Source organism: Rutidosis leptorrhynchoides, chromosome 7, assembly GCF_046630445.1.
Source record: "Rutidosis leptorrhynchoides isolate AG116_Rl617_1_P2 chromosome 7, CSIRO_AGI_Rlap_v1, whole genome shotgun sequence".
In the NCBI taxonomy this organism is placed as follows: domain Eukaryota; kingdom Viridiplantae; phylum Streptophyta; class Magnoliopsida; order Asterales; family Asteraceae; genus Rutidosis; species Rutidosis leptorrhynchoides.
The window spans coordinates 174,689,094-174,715,607 of NC_092339.1; the positions used below are offsets into that span (position 1 = coordinate 174,689,094).

A 26,514-nucleotide genomic window follows, 5' to 3' on the forward strand; every position below is an offset into this window, starting at 1 on the left:
CGTTTGGTACCTTACTTCTCGTAAGATATTTGATTTGACCAACTTATCGACTTCTGCCTTCAACCATTCGCTTCTTTCAGGTGCCATGTCGCGTTTCTTTTGTCACACTGGCGTCAGACTAGGATTTGCGTTAAGCTTGTGCTCAGCAATTTCCCTTGGTACGCCCGTCATGTCCGCTTCTTTCCATGCGAAGACGTCCATATTAGAAGCTAATATATTACGAAGCTTAAATTTTGTCTCATCAGACAATCCTCCGCCAATTTTAATTTTCTGTTCTGGATGTCGCGGGTTTGCGATGATCATGCAGCTTCGAATTTGCTCTACCTCACTCGGCTATTGTTCTACTTGTTCTATGGCCGCAATGCTTGCATCTTGCTTTTCTGACCTTATCGTTGCAATTCCTAACGGTGTTGGGAACTTGATAAGGCCATGTACCGTGGAAGGGATGGCTGCCAATTTTTGCAAAATCGTGCGCCCTAAAAGCGCGTTATATTTTGAGTAAGACCTTACGACGGCAAATTCTACTGTCGTGCTTCTCACTAACTCCTTATTATCATCGTCCACCAGCTCCAGCTCTAATTCGATTATCCCGATTGGCCATGCGGACTCCCCAGAAAATCTTGATATCACAGTGTTAGGAGTTACTAGCTTGGCTCGCACAGCCCCTGGCAGCAAGCGGAAACAGTGCTCGTACATTATATCAACACCGCAACCGGTGTCTACATGCAATCGCTTAATGATGTACCTGCAGCTTTTGACACGCCCTTTAAATGTGATGGGCGCATCCGAGGGTTCCTGTGCTATGGCCGGGAATATGATGGGAGTGTTTTCCCATTCCTCAAATACCTCTAACTTGCGCCTCTGATTTGTCCGTACGCTGGTTACCATGTTTATGGTTTTATCCGTTTCCTTTCCTTCATTCTTCTTTTGCCACGGATATTCTTTTTCTCCATTTGGCTTATCGACTTGTGCTCTTGCACTTTTCTTCAAGTGTTGCAATCTTCCTCTTTTGAGTTCAGCAACTACCCTTTCAATTAAGTGCCGACATTCATTGGTCTGATGACCGTAATCATCGTGAAAATCACAAAATTTGCTTTTGTCTCTGTTTCCATACTTTGACAAAGGCACTGGGGGTCGAAGCTTTTGCACACTGCCTCTGTAGCCGAAATTTCTTTTAGTGTTTTTGTGAGGTCTTTTATTAACGCAACATTTTCAGTGTGGCTGCTTTTGAACCTCTGACTTCCTCCCCCTTTATTGTTGTTGAATTTGCGATACTTATCATTATGATAGTTACCACTCATCGGTTGGCCATTACCACCATAACGTTTGCCAGACTCTGACCCTCTTCCCTGTACTCGATAATAATCATCGTCGATGTCCATATTTGAAGAGGTACTTCCGCGATTCTGCTTTATATCTTCTTGTGCCCGCATGTAATCATGCGTTTCTTTTATAGCTTCCGCGAAGGTTTCTGGCACTCTTCTCCGTAACCGTTGCCATAAAGACAGGTGTCTGTCAGTATCTATACAATGTATAAAGCCGGATACCTTCTGACTTTCTGGAAAGTCTTGTATTTTAGCCACCTCCTTGGTATATCTGTCTATTATTTCTCCCAAGCTCTCTTTCGATTTCTGCTTAATGTCGTGACATTCGACATGTGTTCTTTTACGTGCGCTCAAATTGTGAAAGTTTAATAAAAATCTTGAGCGCAAATCCGCAAAACTTGTAATGCTTTGGGCTGGCAAATTATTAAACCATTCCCTTGCTACTCCTTGCAGCACTATTAGTAGCATATGGCATGCTACTGCATCACCCCAGCTGTGTGTTCTTGCAGTTCCTTCAAATTTTTGTAAAAAGTCATCCGGATCTGATAACCCATCATAACTTCCGAGTGTTACCGGTGCGACTGTGAAGGTATGATTGGCGATGTGTGGCACAAACTTTTCTGTTGTGGGAGCTAACTCAAGGCTTTGCTTAGCTTTTTTCCCTTGCATCACCGCGAACCAGTTGCTCATAAATTCTTGTACCCGCGATGGCTCATTGAAAGCAGGTGCCAAGTGTGGTGGCTCGACTTGCTGTAATTGAGATATGAAGCTATTTGACTGGGCTGCGGTATAGTGCGCGCCATTATATTGATTGCTTGCAACAGTATGGACTGGTTGCGAAGACGCACACGCCGTTGACCCTTGTTGTGGTGTCAGCATGATGTATGAACCATCTGGATTTCTCAGACCCATCTGCCTAATTCTTTCCTTAGCTTTCTCCGTAGTGACCCTTTCAATCGGTGTTTCGGTTCAACCGAGGTGATAATTGGTATTGTACCCACACAGGTAGTTTTAACTTTAAAGCCTTGTGGAACCGTTTCACTTGGAGAACCGAAGCTCAGAATTTTTGGTGACAGATCCTCGAATGGTTTAAAGCTAGTTCCTGTTTCCAGTAAACTTCCATCGGGAGTGTGCCACCATCCCTTAGATGATTCATTCAGGACAGTTTCTGATGTAACCGGCCCTGTTTCTATACTTGGTGTTGATGGAGGCTTTGATGTGCCCTTGGTTGGTGCTGGTGGCGTCGGCGGTGTGTTCGTAACAGACGTCGTAGGTGTTTGAAACCTGGACTTACTGGAGAGTCCGATCGCCCTTGGTTCTTTGCACTCGTACTTCCTCCACCCATTCTTGCTAACAATTAAAAACCTGAAAGTGACCGATTAGTTAAACAAAAAAGTTTTATGGAAAAAAGATACGTACAATAAATCATATACAAAATAAATTCCAATCTTCTTTGTTTCATATAACCGATCCCACGGATGGCGCCAAATGATCAAGCATATTTTCACGGGGTCAAGGTGAACCTACGCTTTAGTGCATAAAGGGGTTTAAGGACTAACAATATTCGAACCTCCGACACTTAGTCGTGAATAACCCATATTGGTATCGTTTCGATTCCGACAGGGTGGCCGATTTGAGAGTCCACCAACAACCTAGCATACGAGGTTGAGTGGCCCGAAGACATGAAGGTTTTATAGTTCGAGACATACCTGAAAGTCTTTAAGATCGTAAGAAGCTTTATTCGTACGATGGAGATTTGTATGCTGTGGTTTACGTGTGAGTAAACGAATGAATATCTGTATTAGGGTTTATGAGCTATGTATTTATAGGCTCACGAATTAGAGTTTCGGTAGAATCTCTTCCCTAATTAAATGTGATCTTGTCCCAACTAACTTTCGTTATTTAAGAAAAAGAATCCGAATTGATTATACCGTACATTCTTCTAGAATGTACTGGATCCTTATGCAAGTATACAAAACTCGCATCAGATGGTATAGGCGCACAAGGTGCGACTATACCCGTGACATATCCTTTGTGTGCAGTTTTAGGGTTTTGGATACGCATCCGCACAATCTTGCGGATATGCGTATCATTAACTGCAATGCAATCAATCTCGCCGTCCACCTTAAACAGACGCCGGAATCGACGGTCGGTGGACACTCGGACGGCGTCGGTTACACCGTCGGTTTACAAAGTTGAGACACGGACAGTGGTGAAAACTAGCCGTTGCCCTTTTGATTTTGAATTTATAGCCGTTGCCATTTGTTATTTTTTGGATTTTTATTTTTTTATTTTTTTTTTAAAATTTTTTTTTTGCAGGTTGCATTGTTGAAGAAGCTTTGAATCTGCGATGGTGCTATGTAGAAGATGATACGGAGTATGTTTTTTAGGTTTTGGTAAATGGGGCAATTTTTGTTTTATATTTGGGCTTTTATTATGGGCCAAAACAATAAAAAAAAACATGTCTAATCTATTTATTCAATTTAATCAAGTGTAGTTGTTTAAGTTTTTTAATTGTATTGTGTTTTAAATTAATGAAAGTTGTTTATTTTATATATTTTTTGATATTTTTATTTACAAATAATTGTTTATGTAAAATATAAATATTAATAATTAGTTTAAAAAATAAAATATTAAAAATTAATTAAAATTAAAAAAAATTAAAAATGGACACTGAAATAGACACTGTGAACACCTCCACCTTACGCACTGTTAGTCAATTTCAGTGTCAATTTTCCCTTACGCACTGTTAGTCAATTTCAGTGTCAATTTTCGACACCGAAATGGACACCGAGAAATGGACATGGACACCTAGAGCTCTAATTGTGAGATTGAAAATGAAAGGGTCCAGTGTTTTTTTTTTTTTAATTATTAGAAAAGAATATTTTAGGGACGGGTGTTTTTAAAATTGATTTATTACCTAATAATTTTAGAGATGATTAATGGTCGTTAGATTAAGGGATATTGTAACGTAATTTTTCAATGTAACGGTAATTAAAGGGGTTTTGAAAAAATATTTATTATCTAATCAAGACTCTCTTTTAATATATAAAGAGATAAAGAGATATACTCTTTTGGTTTTTTAAGTTGAGATGCAAAGAAAGAAAAAAAAACTCACAAAAGTTTTATTGGTTCACAAGATAAAAGTTATATCCTCACCATCTTGGTCTTTTGGATCTTTTTTTTTTTTTTTTAACGAATTCATACAAAACTAAAGAAATTGAAAACCCCAACAAAGTTTTTGCTCTGACTTTTGCTAAAACGAGATAAAATCTCAAAACCATTTATATGGTTGTTGTCCATATAGAAAAAGTATCACGTTTCTTTTTATTACTCCTTTCGAAAAAGAAGACAAAGCTACGAGTATTATTTAATTGTTTCATACAATTAATCAATGGTTGATTAATTTGTTACTTGAGTTTGAACTAGCATCTATTGATGTCGATGAAGTGTAGTGGACTATCCAAACAGACGATCATATACTTTGATCGTAGGTTTCTCATCAAAAAAGGCGGTTCGTTTCAACTTATTCGTAGACATCAATTCAGAAAGCTATATCGTTTTACTCACTTTATGATTTTATATTCTTGACAATTATTAGTGGTGTAACTGAATTTCAATAGGATGGTTCAATCGTGTGAAAGTTTTGTTAAATAACTGATTATTTAGTCGTGTAAATTTATTATTAAATAAATGATAATTAAATTGTGTATATAATAAAAGATTATTATTATATCCGTCCGGTGCGTTTATAAAATTTAAAAGTACACACGATTTTCCTTCATCCACCTCTCCCTTCTTAAAAGCGCCCGAACTCGGGCCTAAAACCTACGGCGCAGTTAACGCTTCCTAAATCAAATCGATTTGATTGACCTGCACATCCGAACTCAGCTTGACAATGTTATGACCTCAACATCTCTCCTAGGTTCTTTTTTGTTAACCAATTAGATGCATAGATGGATGTTGTATTGGAGGTTGCTTTTGACAAACAAAAATTGTATGAAGTTGTAAAACCTTTTGAAGGTAACAAAATGTATGGATTTTCAGTGATGTTTATCCAAAAGGGATGGAGATTGGTTAAGGATGATATTCTTTATTGCTACTACAATTCCATGCAAAATAGTATCCTAATCGGTTTCAACTCTTCTTTTATTGTGCTTATCCCAAAGTCAAATAGCATTAAGGTTATAGAACATGAGTACGATAAGCTTGGTAAATGCCCCCTACAAAATAATTGTAAAGACGCTAGAAAATCGTCTTCATTTGGTGATTTCAAATGCGGTGTGCAAAAAATCAAAACGCCTTTGTTCCTTCAAGTTTATTGATTGATGGAGTGGTGTTATTGAATGAGATGTGGTCCCAATTTAAAAGAATAAAAAAACAAGTTGTGTTTCTAAAGATTGATATTTCAGAGGCTTTCGATTGTATTTCACATTCTTTTTAGTTAAATGTTCTTCATCATATGAGACGTGGGATAAAGTTTATCTCATGGGTCAGGGCTTCCATTTCCGATATAAGATTTACGGTTTTATTAAACGGGTCTCCAAAGAAACTTTTATGGAAAGAAGTTTGAGCAAGGGGATCCTTTATCCGCGTTTTTGTTTATATTGACTATCGAAGAGTTGATTAAGTCACTTTTTAATGATTCGAAAATGGGAGCCTTGAGGTGTTCAAATTGGAAAGATGCGAAGGTTTAATCATTCTCAATATGTCGCGAAACAATCATATTTGCATATCCATCTATGAAAGAGTTGCTATCTATACGTCAACCATTTCATTTATTTGCTTCCATCTTGGGACTTTAAATGAATGCTACAAAGACGGTTATGTATGGCATAAATGTGCCTAATGCGGATCTTGAAGCTTATGTCGCGCTATTTAATTGTTCTATTGACTCTTTTTCGTTTGATTATCCAGGTGTGCCAATTAGAGCCAAGGTGAATCGACTGGCTACATTGAAACCTATAATATTAAAGGTCAAAAAAACGTTGACGAATTAGAAAGGAGATGCATCTCTTTTGGTGAAAGGTTAGTTAACTTATGATTAATCCGGTTTGATCAAGACTACGTCTTCACTTCACTATATGTCTAAAAATAAGGCAACTAAAAGCGTAAGAAAGATGGAAAGTTTGAGGAGAAATTAGAGGAGGACGGGGGGATTCTTCAAAGCTTAAAATATCTGTAGTTAAATGGAAGACTGTATGTTTTTCATAGGATGTGGAGGTTTAGGGGTGCTTCCACTTAGATTAAATTTTTTTGCCCATTTAGCAAGATGGTCGAAGCTTTTTTCGGATACTTGTACTCTTTGAGGCATAAACTTAGTTTACATATCATTATACTGAAACAATAATTTATTGATGTAAGAATACTATATTGATACAAGAATCCTGCCTCTTCTACTAAAAGATATAATCGAATAACAATTACCCTTTAATTAATAATTGCAGGCAAAGCAATATCAACAGTTCAAATTGAAAAAGACGCGTCCTCGAGGTTGATTGTTATGGTCCGTCTTTGTCCTTCAGTTAGTTTTATTCCTTGGAGTTTCGGTTTTTTTTTCCGGTTTTTATTTGGTTAAATTGTTTGTAAGACTTTTTATCGGGATGTTAGGGAGGCTCGTTTATATATAGACTTTGTTTAATTGATTGTTTTATAGGTGCAAGCTTCCCCATTCCTCCCTTGTCCTTTTGTATTCTTTGTTGAGAGCGTTTTTCTTTGAAAAACGGCGTCATTTCTATATGAGTATTTGTTTTCTCGAAAAAAAAAAAGTTCAAAATAATAAAATTGATGGGGGAATAGTTCGAAAGCACAGCTACACTTAAACAGTCTGTTTTGGATTTCCTCACCCCATTATTTACGGGGAGAGTGATTCGTACACCACCTATTTTTAGCGGTACACCATCAAATGTGCTTTACAGGGTTGTACAGTACTACAATGTAAAGCATGTTTGGTGGTGTATGGCTAAAAATAGGTGGTGTACGAATCATCACCCATTATTTACGGCTCCACATTCCACTAGATGTGTCCTACGAATGGGTTGAACTGGGCCTTCACAAATTGTATGGGCAGATTTTTTTTAAACATATAACTTAAATAAAATCAAGGAACTTTCATTTGAAAATGAAAGAACCAAAAACAGGAGCTAAAAACCTGCGAGTTTCACACCTTGAAAGTATACAAAACGCAACATGTTGGTGCATGTAATCCTCAGTTCAATTGTTTAATACTTGCTCTATTGTTTAGTATTTGTTATAATTCAGTCATGTAATGTGAACACTTGTTTGTTTGAATATTAATTATCGTTCGTTAATGTTTATTATGTTTAACCAATGCCGTAGGTTGTTTTTTGTGACGACCCGAAAATTTCCGACCAAATTTAAACTTAATCTTTATATGATTCCGACACGATAAGCAACGTCTGTAAGTTTGAGTCTCAAAAAGTTTGAAATGTTTCATATATTCAATTGACCTTCGACTGCTCTCGACGATTCACGAAAAATTAATTATAAATAGATATGTGTGTATGTATATATAACTAATAATTCGAAATATAATTTGAAGTATTATATGTTGTTGTTATTAAAAAATTAATAAAATAAAAATAGGATAATATAATAATTATTATTTAAAATATCTCTCTATATATAAATAAAGTATATTAAAAATAAATATTAAATGATTGTAATACTCGTTTGATGTTTTGATTAATATTAAACAAGTTAAATTCAAACTTATTTGATTTTAAAATAAGCGGTTAACCGAAAATGAGGTTTACAAACTATAGGCTTATTAAAAATGTATTTAGAAACTATTTGTTGAATTTTAAAACTTTTTATATTTTGCTTGGGGGTTGGGAGTGAATAATTAATATAATTTTTATTTAATAGTTAATGTGAAAGGACCCGTTCATATACATTATAAACGATTCACAATAGTTGATTACATTGCGAGGTATTTGACCTCTATATGATACATTTTACAAACATTGCATTCGTTTTTAAAAGACAAACTTTCTTTACATCGAAAATTGACAGGCATGCATACCATTTCATAATATCCACTATCCAACTATAAATTAATTTAATAACAATCTTTGATGAACTTAATGACTCGAATGCAACGTTCTTCGAAATATGCTATGAAAGACTCCAAGTAATATCTTTAAAATGAGCAAATGCACAACGGAAGATTTCTTTAACACCTGAGAATAAACATGCTTTAAAGTGTCAACCAAAAGGTTGGTGAGTTCATTAGTTTATCATAATCATTTATTTCCATCATTTTAATAGACCACAAGAATTTCATTTCCAGTTCTCATAAATATACGTCCCATGCATAGAGACAAAAATAATCATTCATATGGTGAACACCTGGTAACCGACATTAACTAGATACATATAAGAATATCCCCTATCATTCCGGGATCCTCCTTCGGACATGATATAAATTTCGAAGTACTAAAGCATCCGGTACTTTGGATGGGGTTTGTTAGGCCCAATAGATCTATCTTTAGGATTCGCGTCAATTAGGGTGTCTGTTCCCTAATTCTTAGATTACCAGACTTTAATAAAAAGGGGCATATTCGATTTCGATAATTCAACCATAGAATGTAGTTTCAATTACTAGTGTCTATTTCGTCAAACATTTATAAAAGCGCATGTATTCTTAGTCCCAAAAATATAAAGGGTAAAAAGGCAAATGAAACTCACCATACTGTATTTCGTAGTAAAAATACATATAACGTCATTGAACAAGTGCAAGGTTGGCATCGGATTCACGAACCTAAATTAATTATATATAATTATGTGTTGGTCAATATTTGTCTAACAAATTAGGTAAGTCATAGTGTACCACAATCTTAATGCTCGAGACTAATATGCAAAAGTCAACAAAAGTAAATTTGACTCAAAATAATTTCCAAAAATCTATACATGATTAATATATAGTTTAAATATCGTCGTTTTATAGTTTTAAATATTTTTAAAAGATTTATTAGAGTAAATAATATAATTTATTTATTAATAAATATAATTTATATATTAAATTTATATAATAAAATATACTTTTATATATATTAAGTAATAAAATTTATAGGGTTCATTTAATATCATAAAGATAATATGATAGGTATTATTAAAGTAAGTTATTACACGTAGTAAAATATGTTTGTATCGCATATTTATTTGATAAAATAATATCTATAATGATAGTAAGTAAAAGTTGTATTATTTTGTAATAATAATTATTATTATAAAAATATCAATATTTATAATTACTAAGATGACATTATGATAAAACGATAATTCTAATTATGATAACTTTAATATTTACGATAATTTTTAATATTATCTTTAAAATAATAATTCTATTTAAAATAATAATAATAATAATAATAATGATATTTTATAGTAACAATGACATTTCTATTAAAATGATAATTTTTGTTAAAATGATAGTTTTAATACTAACGATACTTTTAATAATAATAGTAATGATAAAAATAATAAGAACGATAATTTTATCTAAATCAATATCTTATAATATTTTAATTTCATCATGATACTCTTACTCATTATTTTCTAATCGTTTCGTTTAATAGCTTTTAATTGTCTTTTATATCATGTTCATAATAATGATAATAATAGTAATCAAAATAATTAGGTGTTACAAATATTTATTTTAATTACACTAATATTAATAATGATAGTTACTATAACATTATTAACGATAATACTAATAATTATCTTAATGATAATATAGTAATAGTAATAATAATAATAACAATAACAATAACCATTTTTAAATAATGATATATATTAATAATGATAATAATAATAATAATACTAATAATAATAATAATAATAATAATAATAATAATAATAATAATAATAATAATAATAATAATAATAATAATAATAATAATAATAATAATAATTGGATAATAATAATAATAATAATACTAATTATAACTTTAACGATAATAACGATAGTAATAATAAAAAAAATAACAATTTTTAATGATAAATCCCTTTTATTGATAAAGATAATAATAATGATAATAATAAGATAAAACTAGAACGACGATAAAAACGACGATAATAATAATCATTTTTAATAAAAATATCGAAAATTCAATTGATTATAACTTCTAATCCGTTCATCGAAACCATTCGATATCTAAAGGAAAAGTTCTTAATTTTTCGCTAGCTTTCCAAGGACATGCATATCTTATACCTTATCTCAAACGCAAGTGTAACTAATTCGATATTCAACCTAACCTATCTAAGGGCAATATCAAAAGTACAAGCATGCATAATCTTAAATACTCGAGCACTAGTCAGGGATACACTATTAGTATGTAAAAGTTAAATTATGAGTACTCACGTATCAATATTGAGATTCAATATTGCAGGAAAGGTACGTAGACGCAACGGAAATGATAAACACTATATTGACCTCACGAGCATACCCATGAACCATACTCAATCACCTCCATAGCTATAACTCATAATTTCCTTAATCCTATCCTACTCGAAAAACAATTTCGAAATCACTCGGACAGCACTCCGTCGTAATATTTTATGTATACTAATAATATCTTGAAATAATACAGAGTAAATATATATATGTAAATCGATTGAGAGAGTTTAGAGAAAAATATTTTCAAGTTTCTATGAAATAATGAAACCTATTGAATTCTATTTATAATAGATTTTTGAATTATTAAAGTGAATTATTAAAGTGAATTATTAAAGTATGAATTATTAAAGTGAATTATTAAAGTATGAATTATTAAAGTAAATTATTAAAGTAAAGTAAAGTAAAAATAAAGTAAAGGTAAAGTTTAAGTATAGTAAAAGTATAAAACTATGTACGTATAATACGCGTATAAATATATATAATATTAATTTAAATCGTTATATATATTTAATAAAATAAAATATAAATATTGTTATCTTTATCATACTAGTTAAGTAATGAGTTGTCAAAAGTGGTTCTAGATATTTATAAAAGTTATATACGTTTTAATAATAAAGTTCTTTTTAAACTAAAAACGTTTTTTTTTACGTTTGAAACTAAATAGATCAATCGAGTCTTATTGAGATTCAATCTTCCACTATCCTTTGTCTAGTTCTCAATGATTGACAATTTGTTCTTATTTATAAATCACTTTACCATTTTCCGAATATTGTTAAAATGGAAAGATTTCTCAAATCAACGTGGGCCTTTCAACAGAGACTTGTAATCATAATTCAATATATCTGATAATTCAATCATTTGATCTTATATTCTAATTCCATTGATAAACATTTTGAAATAGATATAATCATATAAAGTATTTAATCTAATATTTTGTTTACGTTTCAAGTTATAATATATATACACATATACATATATAATCATATTCGTTCAATGGTTCGTGAATCGTTGGAACTTGGTCGAGGTTGAATGAATGTATGAACATAGTTTAAAATTCTTGCAATTTAACTTAACTAATATTGCTTATCGTGTCGGAAACATATAAAGATTAAAGTTTAAATTTGGTTGGAAATTTCCGGGTGGTCACAGTACCTACCCGTTAAAGAAATTTCGTCTCGAAATTTGAGTGGAAAGGCTGTGAATGATAATAAGTATGTTTTCATGATGCATACGGGCTGAAAATTAGAGTTTTATCATCAGCGAATAATTTGGATAAACAATCCATTTATATGAAGAGTACGAATGAAGCTAACATAGAAGAGTGAAATGAGTAAGTGTAGATTCATCTTATCATTTGACGTAGATATGATTGATTCCCAGATTTCAAGGGATTTGAAGAAAATCTTCTTAATAAGATTTAACTCTCCGGTAATCAAGGGAATTAGGATCCACTTTAAATGCGATCGTCCATTTTAATTGTTCTGTCGGAGATTTTCTTATAAATTCACCTCCTCTGTTTCCTTACAACTCACACCTTCTGTTGATGCATTTTATGCAAGTCCCTAGTCATCTACCCACGTCCATTGCAGGTACAACAGTTTACAGGCCACCATGATTGCTCGTTATTATCCTATCCGTGTTTGTATGTGGTTACAGGAACTGCAGGAACGAGATTTAGATGTTTGACTTTGTTAGACTTAGTCAGACGTACGAGTGAAGCCTCACTAGTACGGCTAACAGGCTCATACGCATGGTTGATGCTGAGCTAAGTCACAATTACAACCTAAATGAGAAGACACGAGTGAGTGATCACCCGTACGGCTGATGAAGCCAACTCGTACGTGTGATGAATGAATCGTATGGGTGAGTCAACAGCAGGGGTATATAAAGTTTTATGTTCTTCATTTTAGGTTAAGCCTCTCATTTGTTACACACACTCAGATCTAGTGAGCTCCTCCGATTCTCTCTCAGTCCAAATCACCCAGGTGGTGAATAATAGCTCTAGGTGTTGATCTAATCACACTTGATTTAGTTGTGGTTTGACTAATTAATCAAAAATAAACTTAACCTATTCACTAGAGGGTTTGATTCACTTATTCCGCCATTGTGTGAGTTAAATCTGTTGATTTCTAAGTTCCTAGTCATGTTTCATCACCTTCCATTCTTTCCCCCTCAACTCATATTTTAAAGTATTCATCAATATGCTCCATCCAGTTCTGATTCTCGATATACTTCTAACTTTCATATCGGTCATTCTTCTTTTTCATCTACCGCCGGAAGAATCTATTTACTTCTACTATACTCTTGGGTTTATAGTGTTTCTAGTTCTCCCGTATCTTTATATTTTGCTATATGCATCGATATATATGGTTTATAATTTCTGGTTTTCGTTGGGATTTATATGTTCCCTTATATTTCAAAGTCTCTGCTTCTGTCTTCTATAATCATTATCATTCACAGTTAATGCTCTCTTTTATTTGCTGCAATTTATACCCCAATTTCTATTTTGGAGTTTTGTCCTTTCATTTCTTCTTCTTGCGATTAAGCACCGCTTGTAATGGTCCAGAATTCACAGATATGAATTTCGGAATGAACATTGTTAATGTTCTAGGAAGGAAATTGTGATGGCACGATCTTGACTTGTCAAATTACTAGAATACCTTGGAAAAGGCCGAATCATCAAGAAATATTTTCTTGATATTTTAGAGGTTAAATAGAATACAAGAGTCGTATAACATGGCACATGATGATGTTATGATCCGTGAATCATCACGTTCCATTTAGAAACTCAGCATGACTTACTGTAATATAATCACATTGATCAAGTGTCATTATATTATACTAATTCATGCTTCAGTTCCCAACATTACTTCAAAATATTCCTATTTTAAACTTGAATGTTTCAGAATTTAGAAACTAAAATAGTTTCTTTTATGATGTAATACAGATAGCGCGAAGAGGTAAATGATTTCAAATAAGAAAAATTAAGAAAATATCTTCAGAAATATGGAGGATATTTATAATGAAAGATATGATGATATTTTAGAATTTATAATATCAGAGGATGATGAAGAATATTGTCCGCAGGGGTTTAGAGTCAGGAGCAAGGTATTCGTTAAAGACTTCAGCAGGTACTGAATCATTTGGATCCTTTGAAGTCAGGTTCAGTCTTTGTAATTTGTCCACAGCCTCCTTCCTACTTTGCTCAATTCGTTTTCTAGTTCCAAAACTTCTCTTTTTCTGCGCTTTGCCAGCACATTTCATCATTATCATCCAGCTTTTACCGTTTAAAGTCGTTTATAGTTTTTGCTGCTTCATCAGCATTTTTTTTTTCCATTTTCGGAGAACCAATTCGTAGTTCGGAGTGTTTTTCAGAAACTTCACATTCAAATTAAGTCCAGAAGATAGACGTTATATATACACATATAACTGTTGGCTTAGACATCCTGCGAGATTTTAAATTACTGATTGCTAATTCCCAATGATTCGTATGGCAATTCTCATTACAAGATGAGAATGAGTAAATGATGGGGTTTCAATGAATAATTATAATGACTTTTTGGAGAGGCTAAAGTCAAAGGGTAATGAAGTTGTTGGTACATCTGCTAATAATGTGGTGGAATGTAAAAGGTTCCCTGGTAACGATGGTGATATCTCAAGGTTATAATAAGGTTAGTCTGACTGAAAAGTCGAAGTTGACTTGCTGGAGCTGTGACAAAACTGGCTACTTTGAATAGGGGTCGCAAAGTTATTTTTGCTAATAAATGCCAAAGAATCTGATGCGGATACGTTGTTTAAACTTTTACTTTGGTTTCAAGAGTTTTTCGGGTACATAACTATGGGTAACATGTGGTTGGATCATCATCTCGATTGCTCATCATTCGAAGTGTCTTCAGAAATTTTCGAAGGGTTTGAACACAGATTGTAATCGTAAACATACATTTGATGTTCTAACACAGTTTTAAAGTCAAAATATAGCTTGTGAAAGATGTAAGGATCTAAGAGTGATGATTTTGGTCATATCTCAAGTTGAATTTTGAGATTTCAAAATCAGAATATTTAATTAAATTTTAAATGCGTATAGTTGTTTTGATTTCTATAAAAGAATGTATATTGTTGTGAAAGTCGGGAGTATAATGGATGATTTGCTGAATCAGATTTGAAGAATGTAACATATTAATTGTGAATTTATATATCTCTCGGGTATTACCTACCCGTTAAAAAAAATTTCACAATTAATATTTTGTACAAAAGAATTTTATTACAGTCTTTATGAAAATATATATATATGTATATTTTCTTCAGATGTAACATAGATTTAATGACTTAATGTTAAATTAAACTCATTTGATTTACGGTTGAAACTAGAATTGAATAATCCCTAAAGGCTTTAAAAAGTACATAACTTTTACGCAGTATTTCTTTAATGACATTGAAATTATCAATCAATACTTCGTTATTTGTTGATGTATGATGTTTGGTTCGTAGAATTCTTGTGATTTTCGCAAAATACGAATGATGTTATCTGAAAAGTTTCGGGTACATCGATGATGAAAGTGTAAAATCAAATATATACTTGATTTATTATGAATTGGAATTTGTTGAATTGCGACAGAGATTGTAGTTAACTGTGATGACCCGAAAAATTCTGACCAAATTTAAACTTAATCTTGTATGATTAACGTTTTCGACACGATAAACAAAGTTCATGAAGTTAAATCTCGAAATTCTTGAACTATTTAAATACTCTTCGATTGTTCTCAACGATTCGCGAACCATTATATGAAAATAGATACATATGTATATACTATAACTTGAAAACATATCAAAATGTTGCGTATATGATACTGTGCATTAACCTAATTGGTTTGATTATCTGATTGATATATTTAACTATGGAGTTAAAAGATAATGCTAAACGATTGAATTAAAGTATATTTATCAGGTCTTTTAATGATTATGATATTATTACGGGTCTCTATGGTGAGGTCCACGTTGATTTGAGAAATCATTCATTTTAACGGTATCCGGAATAAATGGTAAATTGTTTGTTTAAATAACGTAATTTGGACACATACAATAATAAGGAATATTAACTGTTAGAATTGGATACATGAATAACTTGCGATGTGTATTTTAAAACATGTTTATCAATATTGAAAATATATATTTAATAATATGATTAAATATAATATTTAACTAGATATAAAACGTTTTGGATTTGAATATACTTGATTAAATAATGAAACTTTGATTTATAAAAGTAAATGACCAAAACACTCAAAAAAATTAAGTTACACTTTGAGTGGGTTAATTTTACATTAATTTAAGACTAATTTTTGACAAAGGTACATGTCACAAAATGTAAAGTACTAGTTTTCTCAGCGTACGAAAATGCGTTCGAAAAACCAGAACCGGAACTTAAGTCGAGTGACGACGTACGACTTATCGGGACAAAAATTACAAGTCAACTATGCACATGAATTTAATATAATATATAATTAATTATATAAATTATATATATATATTTATATATATATATATAATTAAATATTATATCGACAAACAAGAAAACAAAAGTTTGTGAGCTAGATCAGAGGGCCATGCGATCGCATGGCATATAGGCACAAAACCCATGCGATCGCATGGGGGTCAGAAATCAGAATTCTTCTATAAATAGCCCAGGTTTCTGGCCGAATTTATCCATCTTTTTCTCTATCCTCTCTACTTATATTATTATTATTATTATTATTATTATTATTATTATTATTATTATTATTATTATTATTATTATTATTATTATTATTATTATTATTTATATTATTATTATTATTATTATTAATCCTATGATTATTATTATTAGTATTATTTATACATAAAATATTACGACGGAGTGATGACCAAATGATTTCAAAACGAGTTTTCGAGCAAGCTAGAGCTAAGGAAATAATGGGTTATTGCCAAGGAGGTTATGGGTAATGTTCGGGGGTATATTTGTGAATTAAACCTAGTGTTTATCATCTCTGTTGCGTCTATGTACTTTTCTACAATATTGAATCTCAATATTGATACGTAAGCACTCATATTTTATCTTTTATAAATTAATAGTGTATATATACTAGTGCTCGAGTGTATATATTTATACATGCTTGTATACTAAATTTCGTCGTTAAACTGTTTATAATCAATCAAAAATTAAATACATATATTACTGGTAAAAGGTATATGATATACATGTTTTTGGGAAGCTAACGAAAAATCGATAACTTTTTATTTAGATATCGAATAGTTTCGATGAACGGATTAAAAGATATGATCAACTGAATTATGATTGACGTTAATTGGAATTGCTTTTAAATCTGCAATTAAGATTTAAACAACTTGTTTATAAGATTGATAAATTGAATTTTTGAATATTACCAACCGAGTAAATGAATCCTTATATAAGGTAAGTCTCGTTTTGTTAAACTATTGTCAAAATTGACTTTTGAAACGACTTTGGATAACTTTTGTATGTCGATCTCGAGCATTAGGATTGTGATACACTATGACCTGACCTAGCTTGATAGACATTTATTGACCAACATATGTTCTCTAGGTTGAGAACTACGATTATTTGATATTCCGAGTTTCGGTCACAATACGATGAACAACTATATGTGCTGCTAAGGTGAGTTTCATTTGCTCCATTTTTAATTGCTTTTGCAATATATATTTTTGGGCTGAGAATACATGCACTTTATTTTAAACGCAATGGATACAAGTACATACTAAATTTTACACTGAGTTTGAACCGAAAATCCCTTAGCTTTGGTAACTAGTAACTGCCGGTTATAAGAACTGGTGGGCGCGAGTAGTAGTATATGGATCCATAGGGCTTGATATCCCAGTCCGAGCTAGAGCACTAGCCTTTTAACGGACGTATGCTATTTGAGAAGCGTACACGTTGGTTTGCGTGTATTATTAAGATGATTATACAAAGGGTATAAATTATATATACGTTAAGTTTAGTTACCAGGGTGCTCAATTTTGTAGAACATTTTGATAAACGTTTCTGGATGAAACAACGGAAATCTTGTGATCCACTTTTATATACAGATTATGCGCAATACTAAAACTATGAACTCACCAACCTTTGTGTTGACACTTGTTAGCATGTTTATTCTCAGGTTCCCTAGAAGCCTTCCGCTGTTTACTTATATGATAGACAAGCTATATGCATGGAGTCTTACATGGCATATTTTTCAAGAAAACGTTGCATTCACCAAGTCATCACCATGTACCTTATTTTAACTGCATTGTCAACGGAAGTACTATTGTAAACTATTATATACGGTGATTGTCTATATGTAGAAATCATCAGATGTCGAAAACCTTTGATTTAAATATACATTTATGGTGTGCCTTTTCAAAAGAATGCAATGTTTACAAAACGTATCATATAGAGGTCAAATACCTCGCAATGAAATCAATGAATGACGTTTTCATCCATATAGATTTGGTGCGATCGTCACAGTTGGTATCAGAGCGTTGGTCTTAGCGAATCAGGTCTTGCATTAATGTGTCTAACTGATAGATATTAGGATGCATTCGTAAGTCTGGGCTTTGACTGTATCTGCATGTCAAAAGTTTTGCTTATCAACTCTTGTCGGAAATTACATGTTTATCAATCTTACGTCTTGACACGTGTTTTTGCATTTATTGCATACACGGTGTATAGACAAATCATATCCTATCATATCTACTACAGTGAATCTTATTTGGCGTTTTTTGAAATTTCCTCCGTAAATTACGGAATCCTTTTACTATATATACGTATGCGAGAAGACGAAGGTATCATCCAGTATTTAACCCTCAATTCATACCAAGAATCATTTCATAACTTTCTGTGAACACGTAAGATGGCCTCCTCGAATAGACCAAGTCCCTCCAACTCCGAAGACAGCGTGACGGGACCGCACCGACCGATCAACTACCGTGATTTCTTTAGAAAATGGGGATGGGTTCGCGAAATACTTACCCTATGGAGAAATGAAGAAGGTACTCTATACCACGAGCCGAACTTACCGCCTAACGTCGGAGTACTCGATCCGCTTACCGGCGAATCTGTTCGCAACACCGTTTATACTCTTTTTGCGAGAATTTTTCATCTTGAAACTACCGTTAACAGAACTAGAAAAGATATCCGACCTCTACCTCACACCAATAACCAACCAGGGTTAGTAGAAGAAGTTAAAGAACTTCAAGCTCGAGTGTCAACTTTAGAGAGCACGGTACACAATTTACAAACACCAGCAGTATCACCAACACCAGTAACATCACCATCCTCAGCACCAACAGCACTAGTACCACTGACAACAACACCAACAGTACCATTACCACCACCACTAACATCCACATCACACGCCTTAACATCACGATTTGTACCTCGAACATCAACATCATACGCACCATAGATACCAAGGATTATCAACAACAACAAACGATGAAGTATGGATTCATAACTTCATCGGAGAAATATCCTACGGCGATTATATAATCTGTAATCTTAGAGATTATCTATTCTAGCCTTAACCATAAATCAGATATAGTAGAAACCCTGATCGGAATGGTGTATGATTTATAAGCTAGACTTGTTATATCACAACATCAACAATACCCTTAGCCTCACCAGCAGTCGGTGCTGTCAACATCATTAGAATCATCGGCACCTCTAATATCACAAGCTCCGCCAGTTCAAGAAAAACACCGTGGATATCATTACGAATCAATAATGCGTATATTATATCAATGAGTTATGAAATATTAACTCATTTCCCCTGAAGAATTTATATGTATATCTTGTATATATAAATTTTAAAACCATCATAAATCTTTTCGTACTAAGCTATTATGTATGAATTGAAAAAGGGTAAATATTACTCGATTAAATTCATAATATGCTATGAAGTACATTCTTCGTTAGCAACTTAATCATCGTTAACTACAATCTCTGTTTCAACTCAATGAATTCTATTTCATAATAAACCAAGTGTATTATTCAATAACATGGTTGATTTTACACTTTCATCTTCGATGCACTCCAAACTCTCTAGAAAACATCAATTGCACCTTACGAAGTTTGCAAGAATTCCACGAAAATCAACATCCTTTACCAAGGAATAGCAATAAGAATAAATAATGAAGTATTAATTTCATTAGCGAAATACTCCGCAAAGATTATAAAGTCTCTAATGTTTTAGAGATTATTCATTTCTAATTCAAGCCAAAAATCAAATGAGCTTAATATGATATTAACTCATTAAATCTGTATTACATCTGAAGAAAATATACATACATATATTTTCATAAAGACGGTAATAAAAATTCTTTTGTACAAAATATTAATTGTGAAATCTTTAACGGGTAGGTAATACTCGGGAAATATATAAGTTCACAATTAATATGTTACACTGTACATTCTTCAATTTTGATTCAAAAATCATTAACTATACTCACTATCTTCACAACGATATACAATCGTTTTCATACAAATTCAATTACATATTCTGATATTGACAGATCAGAATCCAAGTCATAACTCTGAACCGGTGACATCATTCTTAGATCTTTACATCTTTCAAAGCTATACTTTGACTTCAAAACTGTGCAAGATCCTTTAGCGTTGTTAATATCGAAAATAATCTTGCAATCCTTTTCAAAGTATCCAGTTTTATCACACTTCCAACCAGTCAACTTTGATTTTTCAGATTAGCCTTATTATAACCTTGACTTATACGTTCTTGATACTGGGGAACCTTTCATGTTCCACCACATTAGCAGTAAATTTACCAACAACTTCATTTATCCATGATCTTCCGAAAAATCCTTATACTCATTGAAACTCTATCGTGTACTCATCTGCATCTTGTAACAAGAATTGCCATACCAATTACTGGAAATTAGCAATCAGTATTTTGAATCTCGCAACAATTCTACGCCAACAGTTATATATATACATATAATGTCTATCTCCTAGACTCGCATACTTTGAATGTGAAGTTTCTGAAAAACACCCAAACTGCAAAACTAGCTCTCCGAATTTTGGAACAATGCTGATGAAGTAGCAAAAACTGTAAACGGCCTTAACAGTCAAAAGTTTGATGATAAGGAATAGTATGGTGGTAAAGCTGAGAAAAAGAGAAGGTTTGGAACTGGAAAACGGATTGGGCAAAGTATGAAGGAGGCTGTGGATAAATCACAAAGACTGAACCTGCCTTCAAAGAATACAAATGATTCAGTGTCTGCTAAAGTCATTAACGAATACCTTACTCCTTACTCTAAAACCCTTACGGATAATATTCTTCATCATCATCTTATCTTGAATATTCTAAGATATCATCGTATCTTTCATTATAAATATCCTCAATATTTCTGAGGATAATTTCATGATTATCTGAAATTATTCATTCCTTCATGCTATCTGTGTTACATCATAAAAGAAATTGTGTTAGTTTCTAAATCCTGAAAAATTCAAGTTTAAAATATGAATGTTTTGAAGTAGTGTTGGGAACTGAAGCATGAATTAGCATAATATAATGACATCAGGCCAACGTGATTATATTACAGTAAGTCATGTTGAGTTTCTAATGGAATGTGATGATTCACAGAACATACCGTTATCATGTACCATTTACATGACTCTTACATTCTACCCAATTTCCAAACATATTAAGAACATATCTTCTTGATAGTTCTATCTTTTCGGATATTTTGGTAATTTACCAAATCAAGATCGTGCCATTACGAATTCCTTCTCATAACATTAACTATGTTTATTCAAAACTTCGTACCTACGAATTCTGGACCATTATCCGCTTACCTTAAGGTCGAGAAGAGAAAACAATAACATAGCTTCTAAATATAAAGAGGAGTATAAATCACAGCAAATAGAAGAGATCATTAACCGTAGATGTCAATAATTATGGAAAGACAAATGCAAGGAAGGATTATGAAAACCACTACCCCAAGAGCGAAGTAAAAGTAAACAGATTCCTCCGGTGGGAGTTGGAATAGAAGGATGATTGTGGTGGTAGTCAGAATAATATCAAGAATCAGAACTGGATGAAGCATTTTCACAATCTTGTGAAAGTATGAAGCGAGGAAGAAGATGTAGGAGTGGTGAAAATAATGAAACAGAAGAATTTATAGCAAAAGACCAGACATAGCAATCGAGGCAGATTATGCAAAATCTCCTTAATTCCCGAAGAATCAAATCTTATTTTGATTATGAAGATTTTCTATTCCTTAAATTCCGAAAATCAATCGTTACCACGTCAAGAGATAAGACACATCTCTATTCTCCATTTCACTCGATTACGATAACTTCTCTCATACGCTTCGAATAATTGGATTGTTGTATCCATATTATTCAAACGGTAATAAAACTCTATTTATCGACTCATATTCGTCATGAAAACATTTTTATTATTAGCCATGACGACCTCACTCAAATTTCGGGACGAAATTTCTTTAACGGGTAGGTACTGTGATGACCCGGAAAATTCTGATCAAATTTAAACTTAATCTTGTATGATTAACGTTTTCGACACGATAAACAAAGTTCATGAAGTTAAATCTCGAAATTCTTGAACTATTCAAATAATCTTCGATTGTTCTCAACGATTCGCAAATGATTATATGAAAATAGATACATATGTATATACTATAACTTGAAAACGTATCAAAGTGTTGCGTATATGATACTGTGCATTAACCTAATTGGTTTGATTATCTGATTGATATATTTAACTATGGAGTTAAAAGATAATGCTAAACGATTGAATTAAAGTATATTTATCAGGTCTTTTAATGATTATGATATTATTACGGGTCTCTATGGTGAGGTCCACGTTGATTTGAGAAATCATTCATTTTAACGGTATCCGGAATAAATGGTAAATTGTTTGTTTAAATAACGTAATTTGGACACAAACAATAATAAGGAATATTAACTGTTAGAATTGGATACATGAATAACTTGCGATGTGTATTTTAAAATGTGTTTATCAATATTGAAAATATATATTTAATAATATGATTAAATATAATATTTAACTAGATATAAAATGTTTTGGATTTGAATATACTTGATTAAATAATGAAACTTTGATTTATAAAAGTAAATGACCAAAACACTCAAAAGATTAAGTTACACTTTGAGTGGGTTAATTTTACATTAATTTAAGACTAATTTTTGACAAAGGTACGTGTCACAAAATGTAAAGTACTAGTTTTCTCAGCGTACGAAAATGCGTTCGAAAAACCGGAACCGGGACTTAAGTCGAGTGACGACGTATGACTTATCGGGAAAAAAATTACAAGTCAACTATGCACATGAATTTAATATAATATATAATTAATTATATAAATTATATATATATATATATATATATATATATATATATATATATATATATATATATATATATATATATATATATATATATAATTAAATATTATATCGACAAACAAGAAAACAAAAGTTTGTGAGCTGGATCAGAGGGTCATGCCATCGCATGGCATATAGGCACAAAACCCATACGATCGCATGGGGGTCAGAAATCAGAATTCTTCTATAAATAGCCCAGGTTTCTGGCCGAATTTATCCATCTTTTTCTCTATCCTCTCTACTTATATTATTATTATTATTATTATTATTATTATTATTATTATTATTATTATTATTATTATTATTTTTATTATTATTATTATTATTATTATTATTATTATTATTATTATTATTATTATTATTATTATTATTTATATTATTATTATTATTAAAATTAATATTATTATTAATAATCCTATGATTATTATTATTAGTATTATTTATACATAAAATATTACGACGGAGTGATGACCAAATGATTTCAAAATGAGTTTTCGAGCAAGCTAGAGCTAAGGAAATAATGGGTTATTGCCAAGGAGGTTATGGGTAATGTTCAGGGGTATATTTGTGAATTAAACCTAGTGTTTATCATCTCTGTTGCGTCTACGTACTTTTCTACAATATTGAATCTCAATATTGATACGTAAGCACTCATATTTTATCTTTTATAAATTAATAGTGTATACATACTAGTGCTCGAGTGTATATATTTATACATGCTTGTATACTAAATTTCGTCGTTAAACTGTTTATAATCAATCACAAATTAAATACATATATTACTGGTAAAAGGTATATGATATACATGTTTTTGGGAAGCTAACGAAAAATCGATAACTTTTCATTTAGATATCGAATAGTTTCGATGAACGGATTAAAAGATATGATCAACTGAATTATGATTGACGTTAATTGGAATTGCTTTTAAACCTGCAATTAAGATTTAAACAACTTGTTTATAAGATTGATAAATTGAATTTTTGAATATTACCAACCGAGTAAATGAATCCTTATATAAGGTAAGTCTCGTTTTGTTAAACTATTGTCAAAATTGACTTTTGAAATGACTTTGGATAACTTTTGTATGTCGATCTCGAGCATTAGGATTGTGATACACTATGACCTGACCTAGCTTGATAGACATTTATTGACCAACAGATGTTCTCTAGGTTGAGAACTACGATTATTTGATATTCCGAGTTTCGGTCACAATACGATGAACAACTATATGTGCTGCTAAGGTGAGTTTCATTTGCTCCATTTTTAATTGCTTTTGCAATATATATTTTTGGGCTGAGAATACATGCACTTTATTTTAAACGCAATGGATACAAGTACATACTAAATTCTACACCGAGTTTGAACCGAAAATCTCTTAGCTTTGGTAACTAGTAACTGCCGGTTATAAGAACTGGTGGGCGCGAGTAGTAGTATATGGATCCATAGGGCTTGATATCCCAGTCCGAGCTAGAGCACTAGCCTTTTAACGGACGTATGCTATTTGAGAAGCGTACACGTTGGTTTGCGTGTATTATTAAGATGATTATACAAAGGGTATAAATTATATATACGTTAAGTTTAGTTACCAGGATGCTCAATTTTGTAGAACATTTTGATAAACGTTTCTGGATGAAACAACGGAAATCTTGTGATCCACTTTTATATACAGATTATGCGCAATACTAAAACTATGAACTCACCAACCTTTGTGTTGGCACTTGTTAGCATGTTTATTCTCAGGTTCCCTAGAAGCCTTCCGCTGTTTGCTTATATGATAGACAAGCTATATGCATGGAGTCTTACATGGCATATTTTTCAAGAAAACGTTGCATTCACCAAGTCATCACCATGTACCTTATTTTAACTGCATTGTCAACGGAAGTACTATTGTAAACTATTATATACGGTGATTGTCTATATGTAGAAATCATCAGATGTCAAAAACCTTTGATTTAAATATACATTTATGGTGTGCCTTTTCAAAAGAATGCAATGTTAACAAAACGTATCATATAGAGGTCAAATACCTCGCAATGAAATCAATGAATGACGTTTTCGTCCATATAGATTTGGTGCGATCGTCACATTAACGCTGGTTAAGTTGCGGCCGAAGGACGTACATTATTGCATATTCTGAAATGGAATCTCATTCAAGCTCCGAAAAAGTAAATTTAACTCAAAATAATTTCTAAAAATCTATACATGATTAATATATAGTTTAAATATCGTCGTTTTATATTTTTAAATATTTTTAAAAGATTTATTAGAGTAAATAATATAATTTATTTATTAATAAATAAAATTTTTATATTAAATTTATATAATAAAATATACTTTTATATATATTAAGTAATAAAATTTATAGGGTTCATTTAATATCATAAAGATAATATGATAGGTATTATTAAAGTAAGTTATTACACGTAGTAAAATATGTTTGTATCACATATTTATTTGATAAAATAATATGTATAATGATAGTAAGTAAAAGTTGTATTATTTTGTAATAATAATAATTATTATAAAAATATCAATATTTATAATTACTAAGATGACATTATGATAAAACGATAATTCTAATTATGATAACTTTAATATTTACGATAATTTTTAATATTATCTTTAAAATAATAATTCTATTTAAAATAATAATAATAATGATATTTTATAGTAACAATGACATTTCTATTAAAATGATAATTTTTGTTAAAATGATAGTTTTAATACTAACGATACTTTTAATAATAATAGTAATGATAAAAATAATAAGAACGATAATTTTATCTAAATCAATATCTTATAATATTTTAATTTCATCATGATACTCTTACTCATTATTTTCTAATCGTTTCGTTTAATAGCTTTTAATTGTCTTTTATATCGTGTTCATAATAATGATAATAATAGTAATCAAAATAATTAGGTGTTACAAATATTTGTTTTAATTACACTAATATTAATAATGATAGTTACTATAACATTATTAACGATAATACTAATAATTATCTTAATGATAATATAGTAATAATAATAATAACAATAACAATAACCATTTTTAAATAATGATATATATATTAATAATGATAATAATAATAATAATAATAATAATAATAATAATAATACTAATAATAATAATAATAATAATCATAATAATAATAATAATAATAATAATAATAATAATAATAATAATAATAATAATAATAATAATTGGATAATAATAATAATACTAATTATAACTTTAACGATAATAACGATAGTAATAATAAAAAAATAACAATTTTTAATGATAAATCCCTTTTATTGATAAATATAATAATAATGATAATAATAAGATAAAA

The 26,514-nt window shown here is 31.3% G+C and overlaps 1 protein-coding gene across 1 annotated transcript; it reads right to left on the reverse strand.

The window, feature by feature from the left end:
- Nucleotides 1-333: 333 nt before the first annotated feature.
- Nucleotides 334-2,204, reverse strand: LOC139859800 (uncharacterized). The gene is made up of 2 exons (XM_071848574.1): nt 1,152-2,204; nt 334-1,056 (listed from the first exon to the last, which is right to left on the reverse strand). The coding sequence occupies exons 1-2, from the start codon at nt 2,202-2,204 to the stop codon at nt 334-336; spliced, it is 1,776 nt and encodes a 591-aa protein (XP_071704675.1).
- Nucleotides 2,205-26,514: the final 24,310 nt, after the last annotated feature.

Coding starts and splice junctions, on each gene's coding strand:
- LOC139859800 (XM_071848574.1), bottom strand. CDS start 2,204: ATGCTGACACCACAACAAGGGTCAACGGCGTGTGCGTCTTCGCAACCA. Junction 1,057..1,151: donor AAATTTCGGCTACAGAGGCA/GTGTGCAAAAGC, acceptor TACGGTCATCAG/ACCAATGAATGTCGGCACTT.